At 51.8% G+C, this 21,146-nt stretch overlaps 1 protein-coding gene and 1 long non-coding RNA gene across 5 annotated transcripts; one reads left to right on the forward strand and one right to left on the reverse strand.

Annotated features, from left to right (window-relative positions):
• Positions 1 to 2,597: 2,597 nt before the first annotated feature.
• LOC123462236 lies at positions 2,598 to 4,452 on the reverse strand. The gene is made up of 3 exons (XR_006638167.1): positions 4,261 to 4,452; positions 3,878 to 4,027; positions 2,598 to 3,744 (listed from the first exon to the last, which is right to left on the reverse strand). It is a non-coding gene; the product is annotated as an uncharacterized LOC123462236 (long non-coding RNA).
• Lsr (lipolysis stimulated lipoprotein receptor) lies at positions 3,819 to 20,232 on the forward strand. 4 transcript variants are annotated; one of them, XM_045155224.1, is made up of 10 exons: positions 3,819 to 4,271; positions 5,268 to 5,612; positions 12,098 to 12,217; positions 16,180 to 16,236; positions 16,792 to 16,938; positions 18,655 to 18,819; positions 18,953 to 19,012; positions 19,109 to 19,237; positions 19,381 to 20,009; positions 20,098 to 20,232. In XM_045155224.1, exons 1-10 carry the CDS (start codon positions 4,172 to 4,174, stop codon positions 20,131 to 20,133), a joined length of 1,788 nt encoding a protein of 595 aa, XP_045011159.1. In that variant the 5' UTR covers positions 3,819 to 4,171; the 3' UTR covers positions 20,134 to 20,232. The 4 variants fall into 4 exon arrangements, with proteins under 4 accessions (XP_045011159.1, XP_045011157.1, XP_045011161.1 ...); XM_045155222.1 differs by having other exon boundaries at positions 3,820 to 4,271; positions 19,106 to 19,237; XM_045155226.1 differs by lacking the exon at positions 16,180 to 16,236 and having other exon boundaries at positions 3,820 to 4,271.
• Positions 20,233 to 21,146: the final 914 nt, after the last annotated feature.

The following is a 21,146-nucleotide window of genomic DNA, read 5'->3' on the forward strand; positions in this document are numbered from 1 at the left end:
CGTGGGACCTGGAGAATCAAGCCTGGGTCCTTGGGCTTTGCAGGCATGCACCTTAACTTCTACGCCATCTCTTCAGCCCCCTCAAAAATTTTTTAATCCTAAACAAGAGGGCTGGCTGAGGATACACCTCAGTAATAAAGCACTTGCTTGGCACAAGTGTGGTCCTGGATTGATCCCCAGCACCACCAGACAAGCCTGAATGAAATGCTGGATAAAGACCTGGCAGTTAATACATGCTGACTAAATAACAAATATGGCCAAGACTTATCAAGACCCTCCAGATACTGTGCAAACTCCTCAGGAACAACACTTCTTACTAAATGCTCAGATCACCAACCTACCAGATTATTCCCAGGGAATAAGCATATTCAGCCAGGCATCGTGGCTCATACCTGTAATCCCAGCACTCAGGAGGTTGAGGCAGGAGGATTGCTGTAATGATTAAGGCCAGTCTGGGCTACAGTATAAGACCATCCTGTCTCAAAGAGTAAATAAATAAATAACAAAAATTCAAAGCTGAAAAGTCACCTACCTACCTAAGATCATAACAACATCTAATCAATTACCTTACTATATCTAACCCTTTCGCATGTAGCTCTAATTCACTGTCACTGTAACTCCTTGTTCCATTTACACACAGGGAAATTGAGGCACAGAGACAAGAACTGGGACTGCTTTCCCCCTGTGATGACGCGTTACATATGTGTCCGCACCACCCTGCGTGCTGGCTGTGCTTGTAGTCATGATCAGCTAATGACTACTCCATATGCAAACACGTCTTCTTGTGTATGTTCCATGCATCTGGTAAGTTTTGAGGGTATAAACATGTGCACCATGCATGTAGGTGTCCTCTTACATTTATGCATGTAGATGTTTCTGCTTAGATTCTCAAACCCAAAAGTCCTGAATTCAGGGCTGGAGAGATGGCTTACCAGTTAAGGCCTAAGGACCCATGTTCTACTCTTCAGATCCCATGTAGGACAGATGCACAAAGGTGAGGCAAGCACAAGGTTGCACATGCCCACTAGGTGGCACAAGCATCCGGAGTTCGATTGCAGTGGCTGAGGCCCTGGTGTACCAATTCTCTCTCCTTCTTTTACTCTCTCTAAAATAAAATAAATATAAAGTCCTGAGTCCAAATTTCTATCCTGCCATTCCAGGTCAGCCTGGTCTACAGTGACACCCTACCTCGAACAAACAAAAACAAAACAAAAAAATCTGGCCTTTGTTAGTAGGTTTGCAGAGCGGTTCAAGGAAGTGGAGAGTGGCTCTGGACTGGGTACTATCTGAAAGCGTGACAAATGCTGAGAATAGAGCCAAGTCTGCAATTGGTTAAAAAAAGGGGGGGGGCGAATCCTATTCTGGCAGAGCGGGTGTTGGTTGTTTTGGACAGTGTTTTGGCCTGGTCAGTGTTCTGACATGCTGGTAGAAGGGTCTTGGTTTTGTCTTGGTCCATCTCTATTTTAAATGATTCTTCTCATTACTGTAATCAAATGCCTGACAGAAACAAGGGGGAAAGAGTGATCTTAGCCCACAGTTTAAAAGGATACAGTGTGTCTGGGGAGATGGCTCAGTGGTTAAATGTGCTTGCTTGCAAAGCCTGCAGGCCTGAGTTCAATTACCCAGTACCCATGTAAAGTCAGATGCACAAAGTGGTGCACGTGTCTGCAGTTTGCAGTGGCAAAAGACTCTAGTGTACCAATATTATCTCAGTCTCTCTCTGTCTCTCAAATAAATATTTTTTAAAATGGGATACAGGGCTGGAGAGATGGCTTAGTGGTTAAGATGCTTGCCTGCAAAGTCTAACAACCGGGGGTCGATTCCCTATCCATGGAAAGCCAGATGCACCAAGTGGTGCATACATCTGGAGTTCCTTTGCAGTGGATGGAGGTCCTGGCATGCCCATTGTTTCTCTTTTTTTTTTTTTTTTAAAAATTTTTTTGGTTTATTTTTATTTATTTATTTGAAAGCGACAGACAGAGAAAGAGGTGGAGAGAGAGAGAGAGAATGGGCGCGCCAGGGCCTCCAGCCACTGTAAAGGAACTCCAGATGCGTGCGCCCCTTATGCATCTGGCTAACGTGGGTCCTGGGGAATCGAGCCTTGAACCAGGGTCCTTAGGCTTCACAGGCAAGCACTTAACCGCTAAGCCATCTCTCCAGCCCTGTTTCTCTTTTTTGTATCTCTCTTTTCTGTATCCCTCTCAGCTTGCAAATAAATATCAAAAAGAAAAAAAGAAAGAGTGAAGGAGCTGGAGAGATGGCTTAGTGGTTAAGGTGCTTGCCTGCGAAGCCTAAGGACCCAGATTTGACTCCCTAGTACCCACGGTAAGCCAGATGCACACGGTGGCACATGTGTCTGGAGTTTGTCTGTAGTGGCTAGAGGTTCTGATGCACCCATTCTCTCTCCTCCCTCTGTAATAAATAAATAAAATATTTTTTGAATTTATATATACAAGAAAATTTTAATTATGTACTGAAAATAAATTACAGGAAATAACTTTAAAAGCTTGTGGGAAAAAGAAGTTTATTTTGGCTTACAGGCTCGAGGGGAAGTTCCACGATGGCAGGGAAAACGATGGCATGAGCAGAGGGTGGGCATCACCCCCCTGGCCCACATAAGTGGACAACAGGAACAAGAGTGTGTGTCAAACACTGGCATGGGGAAACTGGCTGTAGCCAAATAAAAATATTTTTTAAGCCCAAAAAATAAAAAAGGGGATACAATCACCACAGTGAGAAAGGCATGGCAGAGGGGGTTGGGACATCATGTGGGAAGCAGAGATCTCTGGCCGGAGTAGAGCTGTCTGTCCTGTAACCATCCACTGAGCCATCTCCCCAGACACACTGTAACCATCACCACTTAGGCCTGTGGTGGTTTGAATCAGAGGGCCCCCATAAACTGATGTGTTCTAAATGATTGGTGACAATTTGGGTTAGTGTTCTTGGGGCTAGCCTAGGAGTGTTACAGCTGAAGTTGAAGGAGCCTGAGTCCAAGGTGATGTCAGCAGAATCCGGGACCTGATCACAATGTGGCTGGAGGACTCTCCGGTGTGCTCTACCCTGCGACGCCACCGGGGGGCAGCAGCGTCCCGCAGAGAGCCGCGCGGTGCCCGGGTCTGAGGGACAGGTGACCTTAGGCCACTGCCTGGCGACGGTCTCCAGCCTCACGTCTTCCCCAGACCCTTTAACCATCAGCACTTCCGGAGGTCTGGCCTGGGGCGAAGGATTCCCGGGGGAAGGGGGGCTGAATCACGGGTTCAGGGCAAGGGGGAGGATGCAAAAACTTCTCAAGGAGAATTGCAACTTGTTCAGGAACTGAGGTCTCACGGTTGTCCCTGGGAGGAGAGGTCAGAAGGTCCCTTCTGGGGGATGCGGGGGGACTTCATTGATTCTTCATCTCGCTGGGGGTGGCGGGGGCGCGGGATGCTCACAGCGACTTCCTCCACCAAGGATGGAGAAGCAGAGAAGGGGTAGGACAGGCGTCACCACTCGCCCTTTGCCAGCCGGGACCAGGCGGAGACTTGCCCCTCCCAGCAGGATGCACCTAGGCGGGTCCATCGCGGCCCGGGACAGGGGTGTGGACCTGGAGCCAACAGGTGCGCGCAGGGCCCGCCCATCCTCGGCAGGTGAATCACCCTCGGCGGGTCTCTGCTCTTGCGGATCTCGGTTCCCAACGGCTTGGCCGGAGCTGGAGGCTGCTGGACTGGCCCGGTGCCCCGGGCGCTCCTCCCGGCCGTCTGGTCACTTGGTTCAGGCCCCGGGGGCAGGAACGCACCTGAGTCAGCCCACTTCCGGGGAGGGAAGCCGAGAAGCCCCTCCCCCACCGCCCACCTCCCCAACCCCCAAGCCCGTCTCTGAGGCTCCCACCCTTGTGTACCTGGGTCGATCCATTCCCAGGAGCGCGCAGGGGGTGCTGGAGTGACCGGGCAGAGCCACACTGGGCCAAGCAAATTGTCCGCGGAAAAGACGAAAGTTCGCGCCTGGCCTCGCCCAAGTTCTTTCGGTCGGTGAGCGCTCCTGGAGTGCGCTAAAATGGACCTGGATTAGGGGCCCAGAGAGGAAGCGGCGAGGGGGAAGGGCGCGCACCCCTGCGCCCCAGTGCTAGCCGTGCCCCCAGCTCTCCAGGCGCTCGGCCGGGACGCGCGAGCCCCGAGGCGCCCAGGCGGCGGCAATGTCGCGGGGGGCCCTCGTGCCTTCCCCGGGGCCCGGCTCCCACCCGCGCCCGGCGGCGCTCGTCTTCCTGGGGCTTTTCCTCATCACCTGCTGTCCAGGTACGGAGTGGGAGCCCCGGATCAGCGGGAGGTGGATGGATGCGGCCCTCCGCAGCCCAGAAAGCTCCAAAAGCGGAGGTTCTAGGGGGTGGTTGGTGCTGAGGCGCAGACCCGAAAGGCTTTCAGATCGGCGGAGCTCGAAGGGAGACCTCCCCCATAACGATCCAGAGTGAGGGGAATCACTCTTCCGTCTCGCCCAACCCTTCCCTCTGCCCTGGTTGGGAGATAACAGGAAGTGAAACTCCGCGGGATCCCGATCCTAGGAGTGGCCCGAAGAAAGAGGGACCCTTTGTGGGGCAGGAGAGAGGATTGCCCGACCGCGGGAAAGGCTGGCACTGCGGGGTCTTAGGCAAACCTAGAGATCTCTGAATATTGGGGGTGACGGGGAGAGGGTATTCGAGGGCGGATCAGAAGTTTCCAAGGGGAAAAGACCAAGAAACAGTGCCCAGGCTCGGAGTAGGTGTGGGATTGGGGTTCACCACCCCACCCACCCCACACGGGCTCCGAAGTGTCTGTGTAAGAGATCATAGGGTGGACTTTTGGACTGCAAACAGTCTTCCACTGGCCGACGTCCACCCGGGCTGCCGTCGGGGCCTGGGGGCTCTGTTTTTCAGCACGCACATGTGGCTGTGCATCTGAGTGGGCCCTGGGTAGCAGGACGCGGGAGGTTGAGATGGAGTCGTGGGGCTCCCAGGCATTCTGTGAGGAAGCGGGCTTGCTCTCAGGGAACGAACTGCAAAAGGAAGAGGGGAGTTGAGCCGGACAAAGCATTCCAGGAATCTTGCCCCTGTAACCTCGTGGCTGCCACTTTTCAGCCCCATGGGCGTATAAAATGGGTACGATTATCCAATCGACCTCACCCGTCTTGGGGATTAAAGAACAATGGCCGGTACCGGGTTCTCTACAAGCACTGTGTCAAGCCGGGGACGCGCTCATCCCGTTGAAGCACTTCCCCGTGCTCACAGCGGTCCTTGCTGACTCTTCTCTTGTCCTCAGTTCCTGCCAGCGCCATCCAGGTGACTGTGTCTGACCCCTACCACGTAGTGATCCTATTCCAGCCGGTGACGTTGCCCTGCTCCTATCAGATGACCAACACCCTTACAGCGCCCATCGTGATCTGGAAGTACAAATCTTTCTGCCGGGACCGCATCGCCGATGCCTTCTCCCCAAATAGCATGGACAACCAGATCAATGCCCAGCTTGCGGCTGGCAACCCTGGCTACAATCCCTATGTGGAGTGCCAGGACAGTGTGCGCACTGTCAGGGTGGTTGCCACCAAGCAGGGCAATGCCGTGACCCTGGGAGACCACTACCAGGGCCGGAGGATCACCATCACAGGAAGTAGGTGGGGTGCGGTGGTGGAGGAGGCTGGTCTGCCTGGGGGCTGGGCTGAGAGCTCTTGAGCATAGGTGTCTGAATTGACTGAGGAGGGAATCTTCCATCAGTCTGTATGATATACATACATGCAGACATATTTTTTTATGTTGTTGTTTTAGCTTACAACACGGATTTATTGAGCACCTGCCCCACTCCAGTTTTGTTCTAGGCCCCAGGAACACAACCATAAACAATACCATCAAATCACTGCCCCTGGATTTTGGTGTTGCTGAGAATAGAGTGGAGACGGGCTTAAAGAGGATTGGTTCCTTCCGTAACACTAATAATAGCAGCAATATATGAAATTTAAGGCTGGTGTGGTGGTAGACATTCTGTAATCCCAGTACTCAGGAGGCCAAAGCAGGAGGAACTCAAGTTCAAGGCCAGTCTGGGCTACAAATGGAAACACTTGTCTCCAAAACAGATTTAAAGATGTAACACTTTTATGAAAGACCTCCTGTCAGCCCTGCTCTGATCTGGGCTTACTAAACTTACATAAATTGTTGAGTGATTGAGTCAGTTTATTCTGCTGTATTTCTCAGAGTCCTGCAGAGGCTCACATAGTTGGTTTCCAACTTAGTCCTTTTGGTCTGGCCCCTTGTTTGCCTAGGGGGGTTAGCAGAGGGCCCATAGAGGAGGTGGCATGCCCAAATCCAAGGGGCAAATGGAAGTCTATGATTTATAGGAATGCCCACATTATCACACTGAGTGGTCTCCAAGAACTTAACACCAAACTAAGGGGTAAAGTGGTTAGGTAAGTCACTTGTTTAAGACTCACAGGTGGTAAGGATTCAAACCTAGCACAGACCTGTTCCTAATCATATTGCTGCCTCCCGATAGCTGATGTCTATCAGGATTAAGCACAGGACTATGGGAGGCCTTTCACTCATTCTTCGGTGCTGTGGTGGATATGTTCTGGGGATGGAACCAAGGGCCTAGCACATGCCAAGCAAGAGCGCTACCATAGAGTTACATGCCCAGCCATTCCCTTGATGTTTTTCGGGCATCTTCTACATCCCAGGTACCGTTGTAGGCACTGGGAATAGAGTGTCCTATTCCCCCTTTCCCCAAAAATGACCTCCCCAAAGTTAGAGTTCAGCTAGTACTACCTACAAGCTACAGAGAAAATAGCACTGGGTGGTGTTCTGTATGGAATTGCTTGGACCTGTTTTCTTACCACCAGTGTGACTTGAGGGTGGTGCCGGGGCCCTCAAAGCTCCAGGTGCAGGCTGAAGAGATGGCTCAGCCATTAAGAGCACTTCTTGTGCAAACATGAGGGCCTGAGGAAACCTACTCAAAACCCCCTCCTCATCCACATAAACAACTGGGTGTGGCCACGCTCTAGTCCTGGGTGGAGCATTGCCAGAGTTCTCTGTAAGAGATCAGTAAGAGACTCCAGCTCAAGTAAAAATAATAGAGCAGGACCCCTGACATTCCACTCCAGCTGCTGCATGGGGTACCACATGGGCACAAGTGAAAACAAAACAAAACAGAATTCAGGGGCCAGAGAGGAGGGACGGCAGGGACAACAGTGGGGCGGGGCGAAGGCTAGCTTACAGGATTGGTTTTGTTTATTTACTTATTTATTGGAGAGAAAAAGAGGCAGATGGAGAGAATGGGCGCAACTGGGCCTTCAGCCACTGCAAACAAACTCCAGATGCATGAGCCACTTTGTGTATCTGGTATATGTGGGTCCTGGGGAATTGAACCTGGGTCCTTAGGCTTTGCAGGTAAGTGCTTTAACTGCTTAACCAGCCCTCCAATCCAAACGATTAGTTTTAATTCTGGGCATTGCTAAGGATGGATGGGGATTCCCCTTTGCAGACCCCAAGATAGGGTCATAGAACACACTCCCTGTTAACTTTGAGTTTGGGTGGGGAGAGGACTTCTTAAGGGATCACACTGAGGTCAGAACACCCCAAATATAAATCCAGGTGGCTGGATCCAAGTTCAATTATGTGCAAATCAGAAGGGGGGGGCTTTTTTCCACATATTTTATTTTATTTTTTGTTTGTTTTTGAGAAGGTCTTGTAGCTCAGGCTGGAATTCACTATATAGTCTCAGGGTGGCCTCGAACTCACGGCAGTCCTCCTATCTCCAGAGTGCTGGGATTAAAGGCGTGTGCCTCCATGCCCAACTCATGTATTTTATTTTTACTTATTTATTTGAGAGAGGGAAAGAGGCAGAAAGAGAGAGAATGGGTGTGCCAGGGCTTCCAGCCAGTACAAATGAACTCCAGATGCATGCACACCTTGCACATCTGGCTTACATGGGTCCTGGGGAATGGAACAGGGATCCTTTGGCTTTGTAGGCAAGGACCTTAACTGCTAAGCCATTTCTCCAGCCCTCAGAGGAGGAGCTTTGTGGCCCAGATTCCTTGATGACTGGGTCTCCTTTGATCCGAGCTGCATTTGATACGTCCCTTGGGCCTGTCCTTTCAGGATTCCTGGGAACCATGGGAGCTTCCTTCCCCATCAGCTTCAGTTTGGGTATGCCCAAGGTCACCAAGAGGCTGGTCTTAAGAGTGAAAGTACTGCAGCCCTCCACCCCAGCTAATCAGGATGACGTCAGAGGATGGCAAGTTCAAGGCCAGCCTGAGCCACTTACTGAGACACTGTCTCAAAAAAGTAAAAGAAGAGCCAGGTGTGGTGCACATACCTTGAATCACGGACTTAGGAGGAAGAGTTAGGAAGAACACTGTGAGTCTGAGGCCAGCCTGGGACTACAGAGTGAGATTCAGATCAGCCTGGGCTAAAGTGAGACAGACCCTACCTAGAAAAAATGAAAAGAAAAAAAAAAAGCAAAGTTAAGAAGACTGCGGGGTGTGTGGCTTAGTGTAGAGTGCTTTCTTTCCTCAGAGTGAATGAAGTGACCTGGGGAAACCGAGTGTCTCCACTCAGGGTGGCCCCTGCCTCCATTGGATCCTTGCCTTGAGGGATGTGGGGTGCTATAATGGAGGTCTTATTTTTACCTCAGACTGCTTGGGGCCATGTCCCCCCTATTCTAAACAGCACTAAACAGTCTTGATTACTTCTGAAATCATGGGGGTCTCCTCTGCCATGTGTAAGGAATGGGGCACAGTCCTCAGAAGCTCAGCTTGTCCTCACACCTAACACAATTAAATTAGTATTCTGGGCTGGAGAGATTGCTCAGTGGTTAAGGTGCTTGCCTTTAATGCGTAAGGATCCAGGTTCGATTCCCCAATACCCACCATGTAAAGCCCCATGCACAAAGTGGCACATGTGTCTGGAGTTTGTTTGCAGTTGGCTAGAGCCGCTGGTGTGCCCATTCTCCTCTCTGTCTGCCTTTTTCTGTCAAATAAATAAATAAATAATATATTTTTAAAAAGTACCCAGTCCCTATGATCTTAGGGCCAGCAGGGATCAGGAACAGGGTGTGCCCCTGCAGGAAGAAGGTGGGCCCAGGCCTCAGGATTGATCAAAAGAAGCCGGAAAGCCTTATTTTTTGTGGGTTCTGAAAACATCATTCAAGCCAAATAAAACATCAATGTTCAGATATGGCCTTGGAGACCCCAGGTTCCAGCATCTGGCCTATATAATTGTTTCCCATAGCAAGAGGTTCCTGCTCACGCCGACTTTGAGAGAGAACTGCTCTTAAAGGCTGGAGTTAGGGGAGGGTGTGGTGTGGTAAGAGTCATTTACAGCCCAGTAGTAGCCTTAGGTCTTAGGTCCATGGGCAGTGAGACCAGGTGAGACTTGAACATCGCAGCCAGTGGTCTCCCTTTGACCCGCGTCGTGCTCCTGGTCCCATGGATGAAAGAACCCTGCGTGGTAGCTCCAAGAGCAGTAACCATGGGTGCTCCAATTCATAGCACCCGCAGATGTATCCCCAGACAGAAGGCTTTGCAGCAAAGCTGAGCATTGAGGATGGATCCCAGCAGGATTAAGTCTAAGAGTTTCTAGAATTCTTCAGAGGGCCCAGCGTGTAGTAAGAGTTAAGTTATAATGGCTCAGTGACCAGGGAGGGGAGGCAGTTCTGTCTATTCTGAAGGTCATCTATTCTGAAGGTCACCTTCAGAGGCCTTCCCAGAGCTGCACAGCCACAACTTGCACCACGCCTGGTACTTTCTGTCACCCTTCCCCAGTTCATTTGCTCCACACTGCTTATCACCATCTGATACACAATATGGTGGAGGTTTTTGTCTCCCCAAACTCTAGAAGGCAAATTTACCACAGCAGAGGTTCTCAGATGGTTTCATCTTTGGGCCTTATAACTGCATTAGTGCAGCACTCAGCTGTTTTGCTCTTTTTTACTTTATTTACTTGAGAGAGAGACAGAGAATGGGTACACCACAAACTTCAGATGTATGCATCACCTTGTACATTTGCCTTATGTGGGTCCTGGGGGATAGAACCTGGGTCCTTTGGCTTTTCAGGCAAGCACCATGACTGCTAAGCCATCTCTCTAGCCCTTTGAATGGTTTTTTTAGGTAGGATCTTGCTCTAACCCAGGCGGACCTGGGATTCACTATGTAGTCTCAGGCTGGCCTCAGATTCACTGTGATCCTCCTACTTCTGCCACCTAAGCATTGGGATCAGAGGTGTGCGTCACCACACCTGGCCGATTGGAGAGTCGCATTTTTCTGCCATTCTGTCACGGAGGCACAGGTGGGCATCAGCACCTGAGCAAAACCTTAGCAGTGGGGAAGAGAGCCATGTGAATTCGCATGGCCAGGGAACACTTCCAGGCCAGGGCTCCAGTATGGGGAAGGAACCAGTTTGGACAGAGTGGTGTGGAGGAAGGATTGCAGGAGCCAGGGGAAGGCACATCCCAGTGCAGCACAGAGTGCTTGGGACAGGCATGGGTGCCAGCCTGGCAGGAGCCCAGTGAGGGAAGGGGGCCTGTTGGGGGTGAGCACTTGTCAAGGGCCTCACAGCCCTGTGGGGAGGTGGTTAGCATGACACAGACAGACATTGTAAGGGGAAGGGTCCTGTGTTTAGGAGGCCTGGCTTCTGAGCAAGAGCTTTCACATCCTTCCCCTTGCCTCAGTCCTTAGTGGCTGTTGTCATGTGGGAGGACAATCTGTCCCAGTCTGTGGGGACTAGTGGCAGGCTGGTCATTGGGGACCCTATTGGCTGAGAAGTAGCCATGATGCTGTGGGGCTTTCCTGGTTGGGATGGATAACTACCTCTAAGACAGAGTCACCAAGCAAGGGCTGCCCTGTCCCACCCTGATGGACTGCTGAAGGGAAGTAACTAATTAGAGCCTGAAGAGTAAAGAGGAAACCGGATGTGCTAAAAGACTTTCATTAGTGGCCTAATAGGCAGACTCCTTGCCTGGGGCTGCTTCTGACCGGAGCGTCCTGAAGCCCTGGGACTGACCTGGAATGTGGGGACTGACAGGGAGGAGGTGGGCTTGGAACTGGGAGAGTCAGGCTCTCCCACACATCTGACACACCCATTGCAGCATCTCTTATCTGGGATCTGGCCTAGTTAGTTCTGACACACACACACACACACACACACACACACACTCGACTGGGGAGATCAGGTCTTGGCTGTGACAGGCCATAGGCAGGATGCTTCTAGGTTGAAAGTGCTGTCCTGGAGTTAGGCTGTCCCCACCTTTGGTGAAATTAGGTCATGTCTCTATGGGATGTCTTACCTAGAAAACCACAAAGATCATGTAGCCTACCTTCCAGCATACCCCCATGTTTCAGCAGTGTACCCAGGGCCTCGTATGTATCCTGTGCCTGTTTTTTTGTTTTTTTTCTTTTCTCACTCTGGCCCAGGCTGACCTGGAATTCACTATGTAGTCTCACGGTGGCCTCGAACTCATGGCGATCCTCCTACCTCTGCCTCCCGAGTGCTGAGATTAAAGGCGTGCACCACCACGCCTGGCTCTTGGGTTTTTTGTTTTTTTGAGATGGGGTTTTACTATGTGGTTCAGGCTGGCCTTCAACTTGACCCTCCTGCTCTAGCCTCCTGAGTGAGTACTAGTATTACAGGCCTAGGCTACTATGACTGGCGCTCAGGACTTTTTAAAATAACCCATGTTCGTTGTTCACAGCAGTGCGTGTAGAGTACTTGGAAGGATGATTTCACTGTGGTGCATGCCTGTGATCCCAGTACTCAGGAGTCAGAGCCAGGGGTATTGCCAAGAGTTTGAGGCCAGCCTGGCTACATAGCAAGGCAGTGTTAAAAAAAATTCAACTTGAGGGCTGGAGAGATGGCTTTGCAATTAAGGCACTTGCCTGCGAAGCCTAAGGACCCATGTTCAATCAACTGTAGCTCCCGTGTAAGCCAGCTGCGGAAGGGTGAGGCAAGCGCAAGGTTGCACATGCCCACTAGGTGGCGCAAGCGTCTGGCGTTTGACTGCAATGGCTGAAGCCCTGGTGTGTGCCAATTTCACCCCCCAAAATTAAAAAAAATAAAATAAAAATTAAATCAAACTGGGAAAAAGAAAACGGCTGTGACCTCTACCCTCAGATGCTGACCTAACCTTTGAGCAGACGGCATGGGGGGACAGTGGAGTGTACTACTGCTCTGTGGTCTCCGCCCAGGACCTCCAAGGGAACAATGAAGCCTATGCCGAGCTCATCGTCCTTGGTAAGTGGGGCTGGGTCTCAAGAGCTCTGGCAGCAGGTAGCAAGAACAGCCCTTCTTCTTTTCACCCCTGTGTACCCACCCTATGTCCTCAGCTCACCGCCAGGCTCTGTCACCTGCTTTGTGCATGCAACACTGCCAGTCACTTGGTTTCTCTATGCCCTGTACCCCAGCTGGGGCCTCTCCCCCTATGGCACTGCCAGTCACTTGGGCTTTTCTATGCCCTGTACCCCAGGTGGGGCCTCTCCCCCTATGGCATTTCAGCTCATCCAGAATCAGTGGACAGAATTGGGGGTTCTACTTCTAGATGGTCTTTTTTTTTTTTAATAGACATGATCAGAGTTGATTGGCAGTGAGCACATGCAGTCATGTCTCAGTATTTATGGGACAAGGCTCCAGGCACCCGCTTGTGTGTTAAGCTAGCAGGATGCTCAAGTCCCTTATATAATGAAGTGGTGGCATATTCACACAGAACGTCTATCCTTTTGCCTCTCTGGCTTACTCATAATATCTGATAGCATGTAATGTAGTTTACAGTGTAAGTAGCTGTTCAGCAAGGGAAAAAGTGTTTGATAGGCAAGCATTTCCCCTACAGTTTGGTAGTGTATACCTGCAACCCCAGCAGTCAGTACTAGCAGGCTAAGGCAGGAAGATGGAGACTTCTATACTAGCTAGGGCTATGCAGATTCTTGCTAAAAAAACAAAAAACAAACAAAAAAAAAACACCAAACGAATACATTTAATTTTTTTTTTTTTTAATTTGCAAAAGAGAGAGAGGAAAATGGACGCTCCAGGCCTCTTTCCACCACAGCCAAACTCCAGATGCATGCACCACTCTGTGCCTGTGGCTTTACATAGGTACTTGGGAATTGAACCCAGGCTATCAGGCCTTGAAAGCAGGTGCTCTTAACCGCTGAGCCATCTCTCCAGCCTCCAAAAATGCATCTTTTAAAAAAGTATTTTCTATCTGTTCTGGATATGGAGGACTAACTATATAATGGAGATGGGATCCACCTTCTGCCACATCCCCAGGGCTACAGTTCACCCCAAGTCCCTAGCCCAAACACAGGAATCTTGTCTTCTGTTAGGGTGATGCTCTGTGTGTGGCTTACACAGAGTATAGAAGTTTTGAGTGACAGGGTGTGGTGGCAGCAGTCTGTCTTCCTGGGTGGCCTCTGCGCCCTGTGGAGGGACCGCTGTGGGCCTGTTGCTGCCATGAGCCATCCCATAGTATGACAGGTGCCAAAGGTGAGAGAACACGCAGCCGCACTCACCAGCCTCGTGTGTAAATGAGCTCACCTGTGTGTTCCGGGGGGCTCGCACCACCTAGCGAAATGTATTCGCCATCTGTGGCGGTCAGAATTTCTTCCCAGGACTTGTGAATCCTCACTGAGGATCTCGGCAGTTTTTTAAGAGCCAGGCTGGCCCTGAAGTGAGTCTTCTGCCACCCGCCTTTTGTTCTCTCCCTAATGTTAAGATGACAAGCATGCATCATGACACAGATGAAACGTCTTAAAAGTTTCACTATAACAAAAGCCACCTTCTAAACATCTTTATATATATATATATATATATCTTTTTCTCAATTTTTATTAACATTTTTTATGATTATAAAAAAATCCCATGGTAATACCCTCCCTCCCCCCACTTTCCCCTTTGAAATTCCATTCTCCATCATATCCCCTCCCCATCTCAATCAGTCTCTTTTATTTTGATGTCATGATCTTCTCCTCTTACGATGGTCTTGTGTAGGTAGTGTCAGGTACTGTGAGGTCATGGATATCCAGGCCATTTTATGTCTGGAGGGAGCATGTTGTAAGGAGTCCTGTATTTATTTGACAGAGAAAGAAGGAGAGAGAGAGAGAGAATAGGTGCCGCCAGGGCTTCCAGCCACTGTAAAGGAACTCCAGACACTTGTGCCCCCTTGTGCATCTGGCTAACATGGGTCCTGGGGAATTGAATCTGGGTCCTTTGGCTTTGCAGGCAAATGCCTTAACCGCTAAGCCATCCCTCCAGCTCACTACATATAATTTTAATGGGCATGGGCACGTTTGACTTCATGGGCACCTTTGTCCATTAAAATCATATTGTGGGCTCAGCTGTGTCTCAGTGGTAGAACATATGCTTAGCATTTATGAGGCTTTAGGTTTGTTCAATTCCCAGCACCATAAAAACATATAATTGGGGCTGGAGAGATGGCTTAGTGGTTAAGGCGCTTGCCTGCAAAGCCAAAGGACCAAGATTTAATTCTCCAGGACCCACGTAAGCCAGATGCACAAGGTAGCACATGCATCTATAGTTTGTTTGCAGTGGCTGCAGGCCCTGGTACACCAATTCTCTCTCAAATAAATAAAAATAATTTTTTAAAAAAATATAATTATAGTTTATAATTATGATATGAAGATAACTCATTCTTATAAAGTCAAGGTTATGACTTTTTTTTTTTAAGTAACGGCTCACTCTAGTCTAGGCTGACCTGGAATTCACTATGTGGTCTCAGAGTGGCCTTGAACTCACTGCAATACTCCTACCTGTGCCTCCCGAGTGCTGGGATTAAAGGTGTGCACCACCACTCCCAGCTTGTTTACATTTATTTATATATTATTTATTTTTATTTTTTGGTTTTTCGAGTGAGAGAGAGAGAGAGGGAAGGAGAGAATGGGCGTACGAGGGCTTCCAGCCAATGCAAACGAACTCCAAATGCATGTGCCCCCTTGTGCATCTGGCTTACATGGGTCCTGGGGAATCGAGCCTAGAACTGGGGTCCTTAGGCTTCACAGGCAAGTGCTTAACCACTAAATCATCTCCAGTCCCGACGTTATGGTTTTTATTTAATTAAGAGAAAGAGTATGAGCATACCTTGGCCTCCTGCTGCTACAAATGAAATCCACACCATGCACCACTTTATTATAAGTCTGTCTTTATGTGGGTATCAGGCCAGCAGGCTTTGCAAACAAGCACCTTTCATTGCTGAGCCATCTCCCCAGCCTTACAATTGCTTTCCTCATATTTTTAAAAAATTTTAATTTGTTTATTCAAGAGAGAGAGGCAGATAGAGAATGGGTGCTCCAGGGGCTCTAGCCACTGCAAACAAACTCCAGATGCATGCGCCACCATATGCCTCTGGCTTACATGAGTACTGGGGAATGGAACCTGGGTACTTAGGCTTTGCAGGCAAATGCCTTAACCACTAAGCTGTCTCTCCAGCCCCTTTTTAATTTAATTAAAAATTATGTATTTATTTATTTGAGAGCAACAGACAGATAAAGAGGCGCTGGGGGTGGGGAGAATGGCCCACTAGGGCCTCCAGCCACTGCAAATGAACTTCAGATGTATGCGCCACCTTGTGTATCTGGCTTACATGGGTACTGGGGAATTGAGCCTCAAACGGGGTCCTTAGGCTTCACAGGCCTAAGGACCTTAACAGGCAAGCGCTTAACCACTTAAGCCATCTCTCCAGCCCTTTAATTTTATTTTTTTTGTTTATTTGAGAGAGAGACAGAGAGGTGGCTCATGGCTGTAATCCCAGCATTCGGGAGGCTAAAGCAGGAAGATTGCTGTAAGTTCAAGACCTGCCTGGGCTGCAGTGTGAAATCTAGCTCAAACAAAAATGTTGGTGGGCTTTAAGGTACTATGCCTTCTATGCCTGACAAGACTGACCCTGTCACCTGGGTTGGAACCCCGTTATAGGATCTGTGTAGGTGGGGAAGATGGAGTGTGCCTGGGCTGAGGTTAAACTTTCAGAACCCACAGCATAGGTGCCAAAGCCTGGAGGGGCCAGAGAATGTAGGTGTGTGGGCAGGGGTAGCGAAGCAGCAGCTTGTTGACACTGGCCCAGGTCACCAGTGCCCCTCCTGCTGCAAGGCAAGCCTGCCACCGACGATCTAGACCTGGGCATGTTCAGGAGTAGGAAGTATGGACCAGCCATTGCCCCTATAATCTCTATTTCTCTTTTGTCCCTCCAGGCAGGACCTCAGGGGTGGCTGAGCTCTTACCTGGTTTTCAGGCGGGTCCCTTGGAAGGTATGGGGGGTGGAGTCTCTGGTGGGGCTTCTCTTGGGATCCTTGGACTGTGGTATCCTCCTGACCTCCTGCTCACTGCTCACTGTAGACCCTCACTAACCCCGCCTCATCTTGTATCTAGTAGCCTGGCTGTGGGCTTGGGGGGTGGCCTAAAGTGGCTGAGGAGGTTCCTGGGGTACAGGCCAAAGACTCGAGTGACTGGTACCTGCTATGTTCTTGAGGGTGGGCATCTGTGCTGCAGCTGTCTCTCCCCCCCCCCCCCGCCCCCGGAGGCTGTGGTCTTTGTTACTCTGGCCAGCTGAGGTCTTGCCTACTGCCTTGTCTACTTGAACAGACTAAAATGACTGGCCTGCATTGTCGTAGGGCGGGTGTGGGTGCCCCAGCCTCGGGCCTAGAGAATGGAGTGAGAGCTGCCAGTTCTCCGAAGAGCTTTGCAAATAGTCTCTCTGCCCCAGCGCTGGTTCTGCACTGACCCTGCAAGCCTGGGTGCCCTGTCCATCCCCATCCCCGTCCCCTGTAGGCCTCCAGCTCAGGGCCTGTCTCCCTTCTCTGTAGACTGGGTCTTCGTGGTTGTGGTGGGCCTGGCTGGACTCCTGGTCTTCCTCCTCCTGGGCATCTGCTGGTGTCAGTGCTGTCCACACACCTGCTGCTGCTACGTCAGGTGCCCCTGCTGCCCAGAGAAGTGCTGCTGCCCAGAAGCCTGTAAGTGCCTCACCTGTCACCGCCTCTCGACCTCCCTGCTGGTTTTCATTGTCATCACCCACTTCAGCATTTTTTCATTTATTTTGAGGTTTTTTTCTTTCTTTTATGGTATTGGGAATTGAACCCGAGGCCTTGCTAGGTAAACATTCTGCCTTTGGGCCACACCCCCAGCCCTGGAGTTTTTGAGTGTACGATTTACGCCCATGGTAAAGTAAAGCAAAACAAAACCTAGAGCTCAACATTCTAAGACAGTGTTCACAGGAAAGCAAAACTTCTTTAAAAACAAAATCTCTGCAATTAGGTATGGCGGTACACCCCAGTAATCCTAGCCCTGTGAAGGCAGAAGCAGGAGGGTTGCAAGTTCAAAGCCAGCCTAGGCTACATAAGACCCTGTCTCAAAGCAAAACAAAACAAAAACCTCAAGTGGGAAATCAATCAAGGTTTATAGTACCACATTATTTGAACAGATTTTAAGACACACACCTCCACGTAAACAAGTGTACACTTTGTGTGGAGGCTCTGGTTCTCTCTCTCACACATGCAACAAGTGGACCCTCTCTGAGGCAGGCGTAGTGGGGCTCCCAAGAGTTAATGTGCCTGCTGCCAAGTAGCAGAGTATCTAGTATTTCCAACTCCTGGGCATGTCCACTCCCACTCTGCCCAGTCCCAACATATTCCAGGCTTGACAGCTCAAGGACAAATCCTTTCTTCCTCCCTCCCTAAAGCTAGAGGCTGGATCCTGGTGGCTGGCTGTTCCTGCCTCTAAGTCACTGGGCCCAGTAAGGTGTGGTGGTGGTACAATCCCAGCTGCTCAGGGCTGAGGGAGCAATACTCAGGTTCAAGGCCAGCCTAGTCAGTCTAGTGACACAAGTGTCTCAAGATAAAAAGCAGAAACAGGGCAGGCAATGTAGGTCAGTCACAGATTACTTGCCCAGAGTACTTGAGGCCCTCAGCAAGTCACTTCATCCTTGGGCCTCTTTGGGCTTAGAGGCTTCTTGCACCCCTGATTTGGTTCTCAAGTGCTCAGCTCTGCCTACAAGGAATCCCTTCATTAGCTCAGGTGACTTGTCATGTTATAATCAGTGACTAGAGCTGCTACTTCCTGGGGGACAAAGGAGGCCAAGGCAGACATAACTGGAAGGATCATGGGTTTGTGGCATGTCTCTTAAGGGTGGCCTTAGGACAGGCACATGCATTGTTGGACCCCAGCCCATTTTAGTGGGTTACTACAAACCAGGTTGCATCCTTTGGGGTTTCTTTCCATTTCTGTAAACTAATTACTGCTAACTGAGGCAAAGCTCTCAGTTAAAAATAAGTTTTTTTTTTTTTTTTTTAGGAGAGCAGTACTTTGAGAAAACAGGCTAGCCACTGCTGTGTGTTCAATGACCAGAACAACACTGGGTGTGGTGGCATGCCTGTAACATGCCAGCACTAGTGAGGGCAAGAGGATAGAAAGTTCAAGGCCATCCTGAGCTGCACAGAGACCTTATCTCCAAACAAACAAAGTGACTCTTTTTTTTTTTTTTTTCCGAGGTAGGGTCTCACTCTGGCTCAGGCTGACCTGCAATTCACTATGTAGTCTCAGGGTGGCCTCGAACTCTCGGAGATCCTCCTACCTCTGCCTCCTAGTGTTGGGATTAAAGGCGAGTGTTGGGATTAAAGGCGTGCGCCACCACGCCCGGCTCCAAAGTGACTCTTAACAATTTGCCCTCCTAGTGTATGCTGCCGGCAAAGCAGCCACCTCCGGTGTCCCCAGTATCTATGCCCCCAGCATCTACACCCACCTCTCCCCTGCCAAGACCCCACCCCCACCACCAGCCATGATTCCCATGGGCCCTACCTACAACGGATACCCTGGAGACTTTGACAGGAATAGCTCAGGTGAGGCCTGGATTCTGGGAGGGCTGGGCAGCTAGGGCAAGGGTGGGCCAGGGCTGCCAGGGAACATGGATGGGAGCTTGGAGTGCTTGGCTTGGCTTCACGAAGGCAGGTGCTAACAGCCAGTCTCCCCTAGTTGGTGGCCACAGCTCTCAAGTACCTCTGCTTCGTGACGTGGACAGCAGTGGGAACTCGGGTGAGAACCTATGGATGACTACAGGGTTGACTGTGCCTGTACAGAGGGGAGGTTTGGGACTTTCCAAATCAATCACTTCACTCTTGTCCCTAGAAGTCCGCAGTGGTTACAGGATCCAGGCTAGCCAGCAAGATGACTCTATGCGAGTCCTGTACTACATGGAGAAGGAGCTAGCCAATTTTGACCCTTCTCGACCTGGCCCTCCCAATGGCCGTGTGGAACGTGGTGAGAGGAAGACCCAGGGCCTTGAGGGGGTAGGGGAAAGTGTGTCCTTAATACTTGCTTAAATCGTGCACATAGACCCTTGCTCCCTACTGTGCATGCCAATGGGTGAGTAGGCTGGCCTCCCCCTTCCCCTTTCCTTACAGCCATGAGTGAAGTCACCTCGCTCCATGAGGACGACTGGCGATCCCGGCCTTCCAGGGGTCCTGTCCTCACTCCTATCCGGGACGAGGATTGGGATCGCCACTCTCCCCGGAGTCCAAGAAGATGGGAGCAGGACCCCTTCCCAGAGCGTCCAAGGGGCGGCTGGGGGGCAGGCAGGCCCCGAGCTCATTCCGTGGACGCTCTGGATGACTTCACACGCCCCGGCTCTGCTGAATCAGGAAGGTCATCTCCCCCGGGTAATGGGAGGAGAGGCCGGGTCTGCACACCCCTCAGAAGCCGCAGCCGCGATGATCTCTACAACCCAGACTCCAGGGACGTGCCGCCCATTCGAGATCCCCACTACTATGATGACTTGAGGTCCAGGGACCGCCCTCCTGCTGACACCAGAGCCCGCTACCAGCGATCCCGGGACCCTCGGGATGTTAGCTCCAGGTCCGGGGACCCCCAATACGATGGACGGCTGCTAGAAGAGGCCTTGAAGAAGAAAGGGTCAGGGGAGAGGAGGAGACCTTACAGGGAGGAAGCGCAAGAAGAGGCTTACTATCCGCCAGCGCCTCCCCCATACTCGGAGACCGACTCCCAGGCCTCCCGGGAGCGGAGGCTTAAGAAGGTGAGCCAGCACCCCCTCCCGATGTCCACCCATCCCAGACCCTCTTCCTGCAGCCCCAGTTCACGTCCTTCCCTTTCTTCTCTTGCAGAATTTGGCCCTGAGTCGGGAAAGTTTAGTCGTCTGACCCCACGTTTTTTATGCAGCTTTTGTATGTACTTAAAAAAAAATTGGAACACTAATGATACTTTTCACTAGGTCTTAATAATAAAACTTATAATCACAATGTCTAAGTGTCTGGTTTGCAACACGGGGTCTGAGATCCTGCCCAGCCCAGCCGGCTCGCTTGGCTCGGGCCTGGACGACTACGTGCCTCCCACCGCCTCCGCCCGGCGTGCGCGCCCGGCCCCGCCCCGCCCGGCGTGCGCATGCGTGCTGCCACTGGCGTCGGGGGGGGGGGGCGCGCTCTCGCAGTCCTCCTCGATCGCCCCTCCCCCGCGCCCCGGACCTACTTCGCGGTCTTCAAGCCCCGACACCCTTCCGTAGTTTCCCCGGCCACTCAAGAGTCCCACCTCCGGGGCCCGAGCGTTCCAGCCGGGCTCGCGTTCCACGAGGCGGCGCGCGCCCGCCGGCCCTCGGCGACGGACAGCCGCGCTCCCGGCGCTCCCCTCCCCCACCCCCCGCGCGCGCCCGCCCGCCCGTCCGTCCCGGGCTCGCGCCGCCGCCGCGCGCGCGCTGCTCCAGTGAAGGAGGAAAAAAAAAAAAAGGGGGAAAAAATAGAAAGCGGCGGCGGCGGCTGCAGCCACGATCCGCCGCCGGACGGGGCCCGGGGCGGGAGGCAGGCGGGCGCGCGAGCCGGAGAGCCAGGAGGGAGGCGGCCGCCCCCCGGGGGGAGGGCCGTGTTAAAAAAAAAAAAGTCGCGGCGCCGGCGGCCGCTGCCCGGAGAAGGAGGCTCCAGGGCCGCGTGCAGCGGGCGGGGGGCGTCCCGGAGCCTCGCGCCGCCGGGAGCCCGGGCAGGCGGGAGGACGGGCGGGCGGAGGCGGCGGCGACAGGAGCGGCGGCTGCAGGAGCGGCGGCGGCGGCATCTCCTCCTCACATGACCCCACTGTTTGTCCCCGTGATCAGCGCGAGCGGCTCCCGTGTCTCCTCCGTCCCCTCCTGCCGCGCGGCGTGAGCGCCGGGCTCGGGCCCCCCCGGCCG

Source organism: Jaculus jaculus, chromosome 7 (genome assembly GCF_020740685.1).
Source record: "Jaculus jaculus isolate mJacJac1 chromosome 7, mJacJac1.mat.Y.cur, whole genome shotgun sequence".
Taxonomy (NCBI): Eukaryota; Metazoa; Chordata; class Mammalia; order Rodentia; family Dipodidae; genus Jaculus; species Jaculus jaculus.

Excerpts from the sequence above, each read along its gene's own strand:
- Lsr (XM_045155222.1), top strand. The coding sequence starts at position 4,172 with ATGTCGCGGGGGGCCCTCGTGCCTTCCCCGGGGCCCGGCTCCCACCCG. Across the intron at positions 16,237-16,791 it reads TCAGGCGGGTCCCTTGGAAG|ACTGGGTCTTCGTGGTTGTG; the intron begins GTATGGGGGGTG and ends CCTTCTCTGTAG. Across the intron at positions 18,820-18,952 it reads CTTTGACAGGAATAGCTCAG|TTGGTGGCCACAGCTCTCAA; the intron begins GTGAGGCCTGGA and ends AGTCTCCCCTAG.